Source organism: Pyxicephalus adspersus, chromosome 11, assembly GCF_032062135.1.
Source record: "Pyxicephalus adspersus chromosome 11, UCB_Pads_2.0, whole genome shotgun sequence".
NCBI lineage: Eukaryota > Metazoa > Chordata > Amphibia > Anura > Pyxicephalidae > Pyxicephalus > Pyxicephalus adspersus.
Genome location: NC_092868.1, coordinates 15980282 through 15994092, shown reverse-complemented (window position 1 = coordinate 15994092; position 13811 = coordinate 15980282). Strand labels below are relative to the sequence as shown.

The following is a 13811-nucleotide window of genomic DNA, read 5'->3' as shown; positions in this document are numbered from 1 at the left end:
CCTTTGGTCTTTGTTAATCATGTAAGAACTACTTTCGCTATAAAATGTTTTACCATCCAACACAGTACCGGTAATACTAGGAAAACTTGTTTTTTGTTTCTTGGATTGCATGATGTCTGTATTTATAAGCAAAATGGCAAACCTGTTAATTAACATCCCACAGTCCAACAAAAGAATGTGGTTTTAAAAATCTTACAAATGTTGAAAGGTTGTCCACCTGCTTTTTGGCTTTTACACCTTTCACCTTCTCATTACATGGGATAAAGCTTATTTGTAGACTGAATCAAATCAGAAAAAAATGATTCTATCTCAATGGCTACCATTTCAATTTATGTAATATTTTATGAATTTCTTCTATCACAAAATGATACATATGATTCTATCACAAAAAAAAAACGCTAAAGTCATTTGAAGACCTTACAAAATACGCCTCCAACTTATGTTGTTTTTCAACTATATTTAATACCCCATTCCCACCCATCTGTTCCTACTGATACAGAAACTTGGTCACAGTAATTGGGAACCACCTCAAAACCTGCAGAAAATAATAAAACCTTTATTCTCTCCCATAGCCTTTCCTAACACCCTACAGACATCCCTGGTAGGTGGTGGAGATGTGTGACTCAAGGAGTGAAAATGTTCAAGACTTTAAATGTACCCTAGTCAAGCAATTTTGGAATTTCATATTAACCATAAACACCTTGGCTACAGATATACAAACAAGTAAGAAATAAGCATCCAAACCCGGGGCCCCATGGATCATTTTTGAAGCTTCCTCAGGGTTCCAAGATGTTGGTCAAACTTGACGCACTATTCTCCACTGAGCATGGATATGTAGTTAAATGAGAGAAGGAAATCTGTTTCATTTTAATCCCCCCCCCCCCCCCCCAATATTTGTTTTAACCTGCTTTTAGGTATTAAACCAATCTCACTCTAACCAATACATTTCTATCCCTCACTTCCCTCTACAATGTACATACCATTTGTCTTTCATGCCATACTTAAAGAAGTTCCACATTTCCATTAGATTTATTCCAAAGATACCCTGGATGTACCCGCTAAGTAAGTACCACCACTAAAGAATTTTTCTTGCACATTATATAAACACCATCAAATCATATCATATTTTATAGTTTCATAATTATACACTACAAATTCAAATGCTATACAGTTATATTCCTCTAATAAACAGTTTTTTTTCTTGATAAAACTGCTTAAAAATTCTATAACGTTAAACAATGTAAAGGAAAACCTCTGAGCAGGAACAATGTTATTTAAAGTGGAACTATAGCTTAGAAAAAATGTAAAAATTGCACCCATACAGGTCCTTTATTGCAGAAGGGACAGGTGATGTCCAGTTTGCTATAAAATAAACATATCTGACTAATCGCACTTTTTTTAATATATATACTCACCTGTCACTGTTTGATTGTGGTAGCCATCATTTCTTGTCCTCCGGTTTCCAATCTTCATTTACCTTGTTTGTTTGTTTTATTGCCTATCCCTTTCTGCAATAAAGACCTGCTTAATCGAAAATCATAAGTTAGAATTATAGTTCCACTTTAATGTTAACCTGCAGTTACAAAGACAGAGGCTATACTTTTGACTTTGACCTTTATTTATCTGTACATAGTGAACAAAACAAAAAAAGTATTGACTGAAGAGACTGGCAACTCTCCTGTTTCTCTCACAATGGTTTTAAATACCTACCTGAATACCTACAGTGGGTGGCCAGGTTTTGGTTCCTGAGATTTTATTTTGACTAAAAATTGTGCTGGCTTCTGTGCTGGTTAAAAAGGAATGTCGGAGTGTGGATTCCTACTATATACCTATAATTAAATTGTTTTTAAAATAGGAAAAGGAGTATAAAAGATAACAAGAAAGAGGATGGAAGTATAAAAGAACATGAGGGACAGAAGTGAGTGACTAGAAGAAAATGTGAGGGAGAAAAAACAATCGGTTAACAGCAGAAAAAAAAGGGAAGGGCAAGCAAATATTATATATCTGTCAATGCGGGCCAAGCCCCATGCAGGTGATAATGTGCTAGACTAATTGCTTTTCAGGTATAAGGGCAAAAGTCTTTTCACCAAGTTCACTATTCTAAACTGCATTTGAACCATGACAAAGTACACTGCTCTCCATGTTACCCCTCTGCTCTTTAGTGTAAATGATTAAACAATTCAGATATGATTTAAGTGCCCCCAAAACAAGCAGAAGTTGAAGGCAGCTGCAGTAGACGCTTGGCAGAGCATCTCTGGAGAAGATACTCTGCACAAACAAAAGTGATTTTTGGGTTATCATAAAGTATAAAATTAGTTATGTCTTTCACCATAATCCAGGTCTTTATATTTCAGTTCATTAAAGCAATGTATTATATATTTCAGCAGCTGTTTCTCACTTCTTGACATGTTTCTTCATTCTTCTGATACAATCCATACTACATCATAATCATTTTTTTATTTATGGATGTTAATTCTTTAAAAAAGGTTAAAGGAGTTGCAATGGGAGCAGTCTGTGCCCCATCATATGCCAATGTATTTCTTGGAGGATGGAAGCCTGTTTTTTGTTTGTGGCGAGGACCTTGATTCTTTAAAATGAATTGCTTCCTGTTCAATTTACCATTTACATATCAAGCAGATTTTTTGGAAATTTCAAAACTTTGACATATGGGTGGTACTATAATAACCACTTTGTTCCAGAAGGAAACTTCCATAAACACTATTTTTCATGCTTCTAGTGCCCATCGTTAGGCATTAGTGAAAAAGCATTTCATACAGTCAGTACCTGTACTACCAATCAATAATTTGAAGCACAAGTTATCGAATTATGTCCAAAATTATTGTTATTCTTGTTATTCTTCAATTATTATGTTAGTGTTATTCAAAATCCTGTTTAATAAAGCCTTTAACAAAGCTTTAAAAGCATGGAGAGCTACCATATACATCTAATTGCAAGTCACCCTCTCACTACAAAACTAATAACTACATATAATGCTAATCATCAGCAAAATTACAATATTGTGAACAGGTTTTGGTTTCTTCTTACAAGCCATCCCTTAATTTGGAAATTTGTAAGGTTGACCAGAAATTGTCTTTTATACATCAAGATCAGCATCAAGAACAGAGGATCCAACAGAAGGGATCCCTGTATGACCTTGGGTACCTTTAAGTGTGAAGGTTGTCTACAATGTAGATTATTTATGAACATCCAGTAAATTTATTGCCAAACAATCTTCCTTTTTTCCCCACATATTATGCAAATTGCAAAACTCAAGCAGTTATCTTTTTAATTCAGTATGTGTGCAGTACATTTCATGTAGGGCTGGATTTGTTAAGCAGCAAGTGAATGGTCAGTTTTTCCAAGATGATGTGTTGGAAGCTGGAAAACCGGGCAAGCATAAGAATATGTGTGGCAATTATGAGGGCCAAATTATAAGTGGATAACTAGGTTAGAGAATCTTGTGGGGGGTTTCTAGTAAGCAGTGGTTAGTGCTCATTTAAAGTAGTTTATAATGCGTGTGCATCATTTACTTGGGAAAGAGATGGCAGGCTGAAAGGCAGTGTGACTCAAAGAATCGGTTTCAAAAGTGTTGGTTTTAAATACAAAATTAATCCTACAGAGTTACACTGTATTCTACACTACATTTTAAAAATCACTGCTTTTCTTGTGAGAACAGTACATAAAATTACATTTGCCTGGCTGTTATGTTGGCATATTTAATGATCACAAATAGCAACCTGCATGTTTCTCTATTGACCAAAAAATGTATTTATTTTCAGACACCATATTAAAGGAAATGTAGTGGTGTAAAATACACTTTTTTGGGTTTTTCTATCATGTTTTGTGTAATAATGCTTCTTGGTTGGTGTATTTGTAAGTGTTTAGCCATAAGTTATGAAGGAACTTACTTTAAAGGCTGATTATTTTTCTAATGTTGGACAATAGAAAATTTTAAATTAGGGAGTGGTTAAGTGTTCAGGTTCTAAGAAGCATTGGGTTTTGGGGTTACTTAGGTGTACAGGTATCTGCTTTTAATTTTAGGAGCTGAAGTTCTCGGCACTGAAAACTATTTACAGCAGTTTTTTGGCACCAAGAACACAAATTGTTTATACTTTGAATTTAAAAACAATATTTTCAACAAATTACTTTATTTTGCTAAATTCAATATTCATTGTATTCAGTTCATATATATGTTGTTTGCAATGTGACATCTGAAAGTTGTTTCCTGTGTGGTAGTTTTATATTTTTTTTTTCTAAGAACTAGAACCATACAGGAAACTTTTACTAAGAACTAGTAAATGTATAGTCTGCTTGTAAATGTAAAGATAAATGCATATTCACCTTTTTATTTGTATGCCTTGGACATCATGCACAAAAACCAAAGAAGTTCCAATTACTATTAATGGCATTCCTAATATTGGGGCTTGGAGGCGTTTAGCCAGTTCCTTCCTGTTCACACACTGAATTGCATTGCCATAGGAATAGCAAAATCATTTTTAAGTGCAATTCATATACCAAAAAAAATCACAAAATACCCCACCTTGGTAAAAATGTGTTGCTAATAATTTTAGGTATTGGTATATCAAAAGTGCTGTACAATTGCAGACTTCATATTTGTGGGTGACCATTGTTGTCTTTTTATGCTGCGAGTCTGCAGCAGCTGAAAAGATAGAGGTAAGAAAAAGCTCGCTAAAGGTTTTCATAGACTAGCAGACATAAAATTGATTGTTATTGCTCCTAGAGCTGTATCACTCAAGCCACTGCAATTTCTGAAAAAAAAAACTCTGAACCCAGAAAATTCAGCTTTTCAGCTAGGTTGCAGACCATCTAGATCAGATTTACAGATCTCCAGTTCCCCTTACACAGTAAAATGTCAATAAATTAAATTATATATACACCGAAACAGACACACACACACGTTTAATATGAAGACAATAGAGATTGTTTTACGGATGACTCCCCATCACCTAGGTAAATCTACCAGTGTACAGCTGTAGAAACTTTGCTATTGATAGAATAAGTACATACTAATTTTACAGTGTTTTAGGATTTAGAATGGTGACATGAGTTTATTTTATAACAGAACATCTAGATAAAACTCCCTGGATACAACTATGCAAACTTTGTAATTGCTAAACTAAGCAGTCACATAGTAGAATACTATTTTGGGGGTTTAAAAGTGGTGATATAAATTTCTTTTGTATAAATAGATATTACTGTGTACAACCATACAAACTTTGTTACTGTTTAACTGAACACATGAGTTTTTTGTAGTTTTACAGCAGTGATGGAAATAGCTGTTTACAACATGCACCCAAACTAGGAAAAGAATTTCCGGGTTAAAAATGTACAAACTGTAAAAATAAAAAAGGATGAAACTAAGTTGCAATTGTGTAGATGTAGTCATCAATTAGGAAAAACTGGGTCAGAACCTACCTGTCTCTCTTTCACCCAACCAGTTCCAACACAACTTACTGGTGACCCAACAACTAGTGTATTTGATTTTATAGCAGCAACACAACCCTGAGTAACAGTAGATACCATCAGACTGAAATGAGTACTGTACACCTACTAACCTTCTTCCAGAATGTTGGGATCTTCACTGTGTAGTCCTGCTTGCTACTGTACAGACTTTTTCACCAAAAATATACTTCATCCTTTGCAACAGCACAAGCTCATTCATTCTTCTTGGTAAGCAATACGCCACTGGACTGTGGGAGGCCTCCAGGAGTATGGCCCATATAATGGAATGAATGGGAGCTCACTGCATATGTATATTGAGGGGAGGACCTTAAATATGTTGTCGGAGCTGTTTTTTTAATACTAAACTGAAAAACCATGACATGTTTGATAAAACAAATTCAGTAACATAATGGCATAGCCATTGACCTAGATAAATACTATGTATGTTTTGTGGGATCTGCACTTTTTTCTGAATAAAAAGTTATGTTTTACCTAATGCGGGATGTAAAATTAGCCACTCAGTCTACCTTTTCTTTGTTACTGATTAACAAGCTACTTATTTATTGTTGCTGACCATGGTGCAGGAAATCTGTATAGTTGATAAGAGCAACGTTTATGGCCTGAAAAATCAATTCACCCTCCTACCAGAAAGTATCAACATCTTCCATTTCATGGTTCCAATATGATGAGAACTTTAGGCAGTTCATCCATCATTGCATTGAGGTGTAAGACTTTGAGTCTGGCTTTAATGCTCCCCCAGAGATGTCAGACTCAACATAAGATTCCCAATGTTATCAGGGATTTTTTTTGCAAAGGAGTCCATTTTGCCTACAATAAAATCCAATGTAAATACCTATGAAAATGCAGATACAAACACAAATGTTCTTAGTAGTTCTTCGTAGTGTCACCAGAATCTCAAAAAAGTGCCTGCCATTTCACAGCTACCAAAGAAATAATAAAAGTTTTTTTTTTTATAAAACTTGTGAACCAATAAATATTTACATGTATCAGGTCCCTTCCTAGATAGCAAAGCTGTATGTTTTGTGGTTATTTATTTTTTGTTTACTTGTTTTGTTTTTTGATTTTGCAATATATTGAGTTTATTATTTGGTTTGAAGGCAAACATTTGGTTGCCATTTCTAATATAATTTACAATGCATTATATCATTTCCTGTGTTTAAGGTAGCAGAAGGTTGCTCCAGGGGCAGATCCAAAAAGCTTGAAATGCCAACAGATTTCCGTGACTTAAATTAGGAAATATTGCATGTAGTTTGAAGAGTCCTTTTGGTCCATAACCTGGGAGGAATATCAACTGTTCTGGTCATAACGGTGTTCATCTGTTTATATTGGACCTTCACAGCTTTAGCTTCATGTCTTTCCTGCTTAGAGCCTACCTTTACTCAGAATTTTCACTTCACATAAAAGGATAGAGATAGAGATAGAGGGATAGGGATAGAGATACCCTTTATGTAGGGTAAAAATTATGTTTTGTTTTTTATTTTTTAGGTGCAACACCCTTTTTTTCCACAAAAAAAGGGTGCACCACCGCCCTCTAATTCTCAGCTGTCTAGGTGATTGAGAATGAATGGGGGCGCAAAGCCTTCCAGGATAACTACGTCAGGTATCCCCAGAGGCTCTTGGGCGCTCCTTCTACGCAAACCTGAGCATCTCATGCATGCACAGTGAGATCTGCAAATTTCTTTTCATCCTATGTCACTTGATCTTGCACCTGGGTCGGGTGATGTAAGATGAAGAGCCCGAAAGAGGAGTCGAAGATATCGGCGCCCAGGGCTCCGCGATGGATGTCGGGACGACGCGGGACCAGATGGCGGACACCCCAGGAGTGATTAGACTGTCCTGCAGGATTGAAAGTCTAGCTGGTGGGTAATTTTTCTTGAAAGGTTTGTATCTTTTACACTTAGCTTTTGTACACCAAGGGTTGTAGGCATTCCCACCCTGTAGTTGACTGTATGTGCCCCATGTTTTTTTGCCTCTTTAGCTAAGTTTGCACCAAAAGCTACTATACAAATCTAGGAGGAGACCTTGACCATAACTCTCATCTGCCCTATCTAGTTTAGTATCTTTGCTATCTTTTAGTGAAGGATGAACAATGTGTTCTTATCTGGAACTGGTTTATGGTTAGGTCAGTCCCTTGGAAGCTAGGCATTTTATGGCATAGAAAAATTGAATGTCTGTTATAATTTTGGGTCAACCCTAAATAAACTCTGTGGCTGTTAGTCCCTTAAACATGTTTGTGTCTCTCTGTTCTGTAATTACTTCTTTTATACCCTATACTTACCCTACCTATTACCCAATACATATGCATTAAAAAGGATAAAAAAGTCCAATCTGAAACAGAAGATAACAGAAATAAATAATCTATTAACTATCTATATCTATTCCATATCTATGTATGTACATATGTCCCTATGTATGGTTTTAATAACTGTATATATGTATACGTGGGTGTAAGGCCCAGATCCAGCAACAGTACTCACCAGACACCAGTCCCCCAATCCAACACTGTACTTTTAACCTAACCTGGCCAGATAAGCATCTCCCAATATAACTCCCTTCCTGAGGAGGGGCCTCACCTAGGCACTGAATTTTTCCCAACTTTTTCAGAGGACAGGATCGCACGAAGTGACCAGATTCTCCGCACTACAAACAGAGCTCTTTGGACCTTCTCCTCAACCTCTTTGTGGCTTTGAGCCTGCAGGAGCCCACTGCAAAGGCTCATTGGCCGGAGAGGAAGAAGAACTGCACTCATATGTGGTAGGAGGTCGGAAGGGTCTAGCAGATAGAGAAAAGTCTTTCAATGAAATGTCCACAAAGCCTGCATTCCTAATGGCCAGTTTGATAGTCTCATCCAACGAATCCGGCAATGTGTGGTTTACAAGAATATCCTTAACAGCGAAATTGACTACAGAGTGGGTTGTTCCACTTTGAACTGACATCCCAGCTGCAAAACTCTGCAGCATGCAAGTTTTACCTTGGCAGTTAATGCCAGGTCTGGGTCTACATATAGAATCCCCATAGCCTTGAAAAAAAAGCCCACTGCAGAGCGAGCTGGGTTCCCCTGAAGCAGGTTGAAGGGCTATGTCTGAGAATCCCTTTGGAGAAGGGAGATTACTAGGCCAACTTTTTGAGACTCCATGCCAAATGACAGTGAAAATGGTGGAAATATAGCTTCCATACATTCATGAAGTTGGCAAACTTTTGGTATTCACCTGAAATTTTCTCTGGCAAAGGAATATCTCTGGCAGAAACAGGCTTTCAGAAGCCAGCCAGTTTATAGAGATCCTCCATGGTGGTGGGTAGTTTTGTTGGCCCGTTGTAATGTAAGGCCCTGGTCCAGCAACACTCTTCAACTATAACAAGCCCACACTCAGCCTTGGGAGGCTAGTTGCGCTGTCCCAGCACACGGATGCCTCCAGGACTTCTGTGATCACGGGACAGTGTCTGGCAAAGGACTGACAGAGGACCAGGGGCCCACAGATACCCAAGATAACCAAGATTCCAGCTGAATCAAGTCCAGAATACAGAGCCAGGTTATTCACAGGTAATCAGTCCACCAGACAAGGTTTTCAAGGGCAAGACAAAAGCAAAGTCAGGGTCACAGGCAAAAGGTCAGTACAGGCTACATACCCTCGCTGGGTCAGAAGCAGGCAAGGTCAGCAACAGTAACGCTTACAAAATCACACACCAGCAGCATGTCAGCCTAGCTTAAGGCTACAACAGGCACTGGGGACTGTGAGCAGAAAGACTATAAAGCCTTAGAAACCAATGACAATGCAGGATAGAGTCAGGAACGAATCTAACCCTAAAATCCTCTTCAGCTGAGCACAGCCTCAAAATGAGCACAAGCCGATAAAATACATTTCAGGCTGTACGGCTTACGGGAAGCCGGGGCTGCTGCTGCTTTTTCTTTGTTCTCTTTGCTGTTGCACATGAGCCCACTGGACAGAATAAATAGTGTTTGATACTGCAATGGTGCACAGTACAGATCTCCAGCCGGATAAGCATCTCCTAACAGTGGGCTGATATGTTTGCTAACATTTGATCAACTAGCATGTCGCCCTTTTGAAAAAAAGAAAACAAAAAACAAAACATCAACTGTAAAAAAAGGGATAAAAACAAACTGGCAAAGTTGGATAAAAAACATTACCAAAGCTATATGACATCTATGATAGTATCATTATCATTCATTAGGAAAATGGGTAAGTGGAAAATTGTCATTAAAGCAAAACTAAATCTATGATACTCTCTTATCCCCATTCCATTGCAGGGCTCAGCCATTTTTGTCCTTACGATCTTCAGCCATTTTATTTTGGGTGTTCTGGAGTTACATACCATTCATTCCCTCCACTAACAAGGCAAAATTTGACAGCTGGGCAGCGATCAGGCAGTAAGAACAGTTATTGCAGATGGGACATCACCTTTACCCTTCTGAAATATCCACCTGCCTGAATCGCACATTTGCAAAGTGGGACTGGGGGTGGGTGCAAAATACTTGAGATATACTTTCAATGGTAAAAAAAACAATATACTTGCCAGTGGAGTAGCTGGTATCACCACTTCTGGTGATAGAGTAAAATATTGTGCTGAAAAGTTGAGGGTGAAAATAGTAGAAATGTTGCTAAAGTAAAAAAAAAAGTTGTATATTTTAATGGTACATCCCTTTATCCTGTTGCTCTAAAAAAAAATGTATTCAGTTAGTTTCCATAAATACCTGATATCCTTTGCAAAGAATTGCATATCTTTAAAGCGTAACTAAATTTCTACTTTTAAGAGTTCATGACCAGACAGGCCAATATTGGAAAAAGGGACATCCCCATCGTCAATATTCTATCCTATCTGCCTGATTTCTCCGGGTTTCTGGCAAAAAGCTAAGCTGTGCATGTGCAATGTTAGATTTGGTTGCCAGGATACCTGGATGTCCCAGCTTCCTCTACATGTGGTGGGATGGAATGAACTCCTGCATACCTGCACATGATTTAAGTTATCCCAGCCCAGCCAATCAAGAGCAAAGAGGAAGTGAAGATGGTGGCTTCCTGCGAACGGGGACAGGTGAATAACACAGGGCTTACTTTAATGCCTGTGGCAACAATTCATGCTCCTTTCAGAATGTCTCTATGTGCTGCCACCACCATTGTGTGGTGAAGAACTGAGGCTACCACGATACATTCATAATACACAAGGCAGGAAATCATGGAACATGAAGTCCCTTAGCTGCCCTCTACCGTTCAGCCTGGAATAGTAAAAACCACCAGAAATCTCTGCTCTGATACACTGCTTAAATGAATGATTTTTTTAAGACAGGAACATTTTTGTAAACATTTGTGCCTACTTGTGTGCTTGGTGCCCCTAATTCATTCTTGTTGTGAAGTCTGTGATTTTAAATTTCCGACTTTTGTGACATTGGCTGGGTTGGGTGGGCTAATAGCAAATGATTTTTAGGAAATCTCCCACGACAGTCTATCTTCTCCAGTCTTGGGGAGCTTAAATAAATCAGACTAAATGAGCCCCCCTTTAAGATTTCTGAGTTCCTGGTAAACTACATGGTCCACACTTTTATTTATTTACTGTATACTGGGTACCGATACCTGTACATTGCCCTACCCTGCTACATGACCACTCCAATCAAGGTGAGGTGAACTCACGGAGAAGCCAGATAGGTCCATATGCACCACAGGCCAATATTTCAGTTCCTATGTATAGCTGTAACATTCTTTGTCAGTACAGGGTCTGTCAGATCTAAAATGTTTTTTTATAGTATATATGAGCTGCCATGGTGGGGATAGTTATTAGGTATAGTGGCCCTATGAGATGGGGTGGGTAGGATATCCTAAAAGGTCATGAGCTAGCTGTATGAAGGGGTAGCCAGGGCAGACATGAAGTAAAGTTATTTTATGTGTTGGCAGTAGGACACTTGTATAAAGAACTCACACTGAGCTGACAACAGGTTCCCGGGGAAAATGGAGGGAGGATTTTTTTGCTTGGGAAACCAAAATGCTGCTGAGCCTGTAGTTAGTTTAAGTGGGTGATTGTGAGATAGCACAGCTCCGGACACACAACCTATGGGAGAAATAAACCCTGTTAGGAAAACACTCCCAGCCAAGAGCCCCTCTAGAATAGGGTTCAGCATGTTTGTTAGAGCTTGTTCCGACCCACTATTGACAAATGCAGAAGGCGCTGACCAGGTACCAAGACAGACAGAACGTATTGGACCACACCAATGCCACAGAACTGACACCATGTTCTTGGAGAGAGCTGTGATAAAAACACAGCAAGGCTGGTACATACCTCACAACTTCCTGAGATGAGAACGAGGGGCATTTTTTAGCTCAAAATGCACAAAAAAACACTCGGCCAATAGAAATGAACTAAATAATAGCTTAAATCCACAACTATCTTGTGCACCAATATTTCAGCTCTGTAGATCTTTTCAGAATAACAAATTCAATATCAGATGAAAGTTTTAGGACTATTTTATAAAGCAGGGAATCTCGCTTAAACATTCTCTGTTGGGAATCAGTTACTGCCATTAAAACACATAGACCTGGAAGGTTCCCATGAGGGAATGTTTTAGTGTAGTAAAACACTTTTGGTGATATGATATGGTGAACGGTATATAGAGGCCTACTGATTTAAAGAAGAGGGACAGCTAAAGAGATAAGAGGGACAGTCCTTACGAATTGGGACCATTTGGGAGCTATGCTGTTAGCGAAAACATCCCAACATAAAAAAAATGAAGCTATTATCTATTGTATTTTTGTCTCCAGTGATGGGTGTAGCCACACCTGCAGAACCAACATGGTTTCCCCTGCAGAACTGACTTGGGGCTGAGGATGGAGCTGGACCTTATTCAGCAGGCTCAGTTTACACCTCCCTATGTTTGCCCTTGTTTGCATCTATGGTCACAATTCACAGGTAAATGTGTGCACGATTAGTGTAAAAAAATTTTACCTCCTAGAAACATTGCTTACCTGGTTACTACCATGCACCCATTAACCAGGAGCTGAGATCACTCCCTAACAGCCAGCCAATGGGAGATTTTTACAATTACAACCAACATATATATACTACTGTTCCCTTTGGCTAGCTGTTGTTAGGGAGCACTACTTGAATATTTATGTATTGAACAAAGAACACAAATTTGATGATCAATCACTACATTGATCAAATATTGACCAAGAATGTCCTACTTTTCAATTAATTTTTTACTAATTTTGGTATTTTTATGTTATTAACAGGGTAAGAACATGATGATGTATAAACTCCAGCAGATAAAGTCCTGAAGATTTTTGATTAAAAATAAAACCAAGTTTTATGGACTTTGTATGAAACTTATTTTTCATATAGCAAGACATGGAAGCAGAAGTGCAGGTCATTCTTATTAGCCCAGCAACTAGGGGGTTAAGGTCCCACCTAGTCATGGAGATAGAATTCTGATCTGTGCCAGGATTCACCCAACACTTTCACTTTCATTTTAAATCCTTTAGTAAGGAGACAGTGTGCTACAAGCTGGGGGGTAAATCCAGCTGAAGATCTATGGAGCCCTATATAGGACTGACATGACAGTGACATCACTGACCTCTGACTGTGCGACAGCTCTATGGGAGAAATGTGCAAGAGACACACGTGGATAAAGCACAGTTCTGGACGGGGAATTCCACAGCAATCTTTAAATACTGCAGTTCGACTCCAGAGATCATTTGAGTGTCCATACCCTTCACTGATCGACTATGAGGACATCTGGAACACCGATCTAATCTCTCCATCAACACCACGATCAGGTAGGTGGCCCTAAATGTGTATAGGAGAGGAACACTTGGAATTAGCTTATCAGTCATGCTAAAACCTTTGTCCCTGGCTCATACCACTGAATGCTGCATGCTTTCGTTGGCTTCTTCTACTTCTAAGAATCAACCTAAATTCATTGGATAAATAAAGGAGCTGTTATTGCAAATGGCTCTCCTGCTGATTTACTGGCTGTGAAAAAGTTACAGACTTAATATAAGTTTTCTGAATATATAAAACAGAGATGCTGCACACACATGATTACGCTTGTCTCAGTGAAAATCTCACTTCTTTATAGCTGTCCCACCACTTCAGTGAACATTCTCTGAAAATCTTACATCTGTTTAGCTGTTCCCCACTTTGTAATTTGTCCTGCCAGGATGCTGTTTCCTATGGGAAGGACACAGCGGGACAGCTCTCACTCGTCCTTCCCTAACCATAGAATGGTTTTGCAGTGCACGTTGAATTTTACTACATTTGTTAATCATTTCCATCAACAATTATTGCAAGTGTGTACAAAGTTTTATACTTGCCAAACTCTACTA

At 38.4% G+C, this 13811-nt stretch overlaps 1 protein-coding gene across 5 annotated transcripts in view; it reads left to right on the top strand.

The window, feature by feature from the left end:
- The first annotated feature begins 12956 nt into the window (after positions 1 to 12956).
- Positions 12957 to 13811, top strand: part of FLT3LG (fms related receptor tyrosine kinase 3 ligand) — an 86381-nt gene continuing 85526 nt past the window's right edge. For 2 of the 5 annotated variants that reach the window (XR_011922634.1, XM_072425472.1), the window contains exon 1: positions 12960 to 13262. Coding sequence is in view for 4 of the 5 variants with exons in the window: in XM_072425472.1 (XP_072281573.1) it covers positions 13082 to 13262 (181 nt within the window). In the remaining variant the exon portion in view is untranslated. Of the gene's footprint in view, positions 13263 to 13811 lie in introns of all 5 variants that reach the window. The other 3 variants (XM_072425470.1, XM_072425471.1, XM_072425473.1) reach the window with 3 other exon arrangements.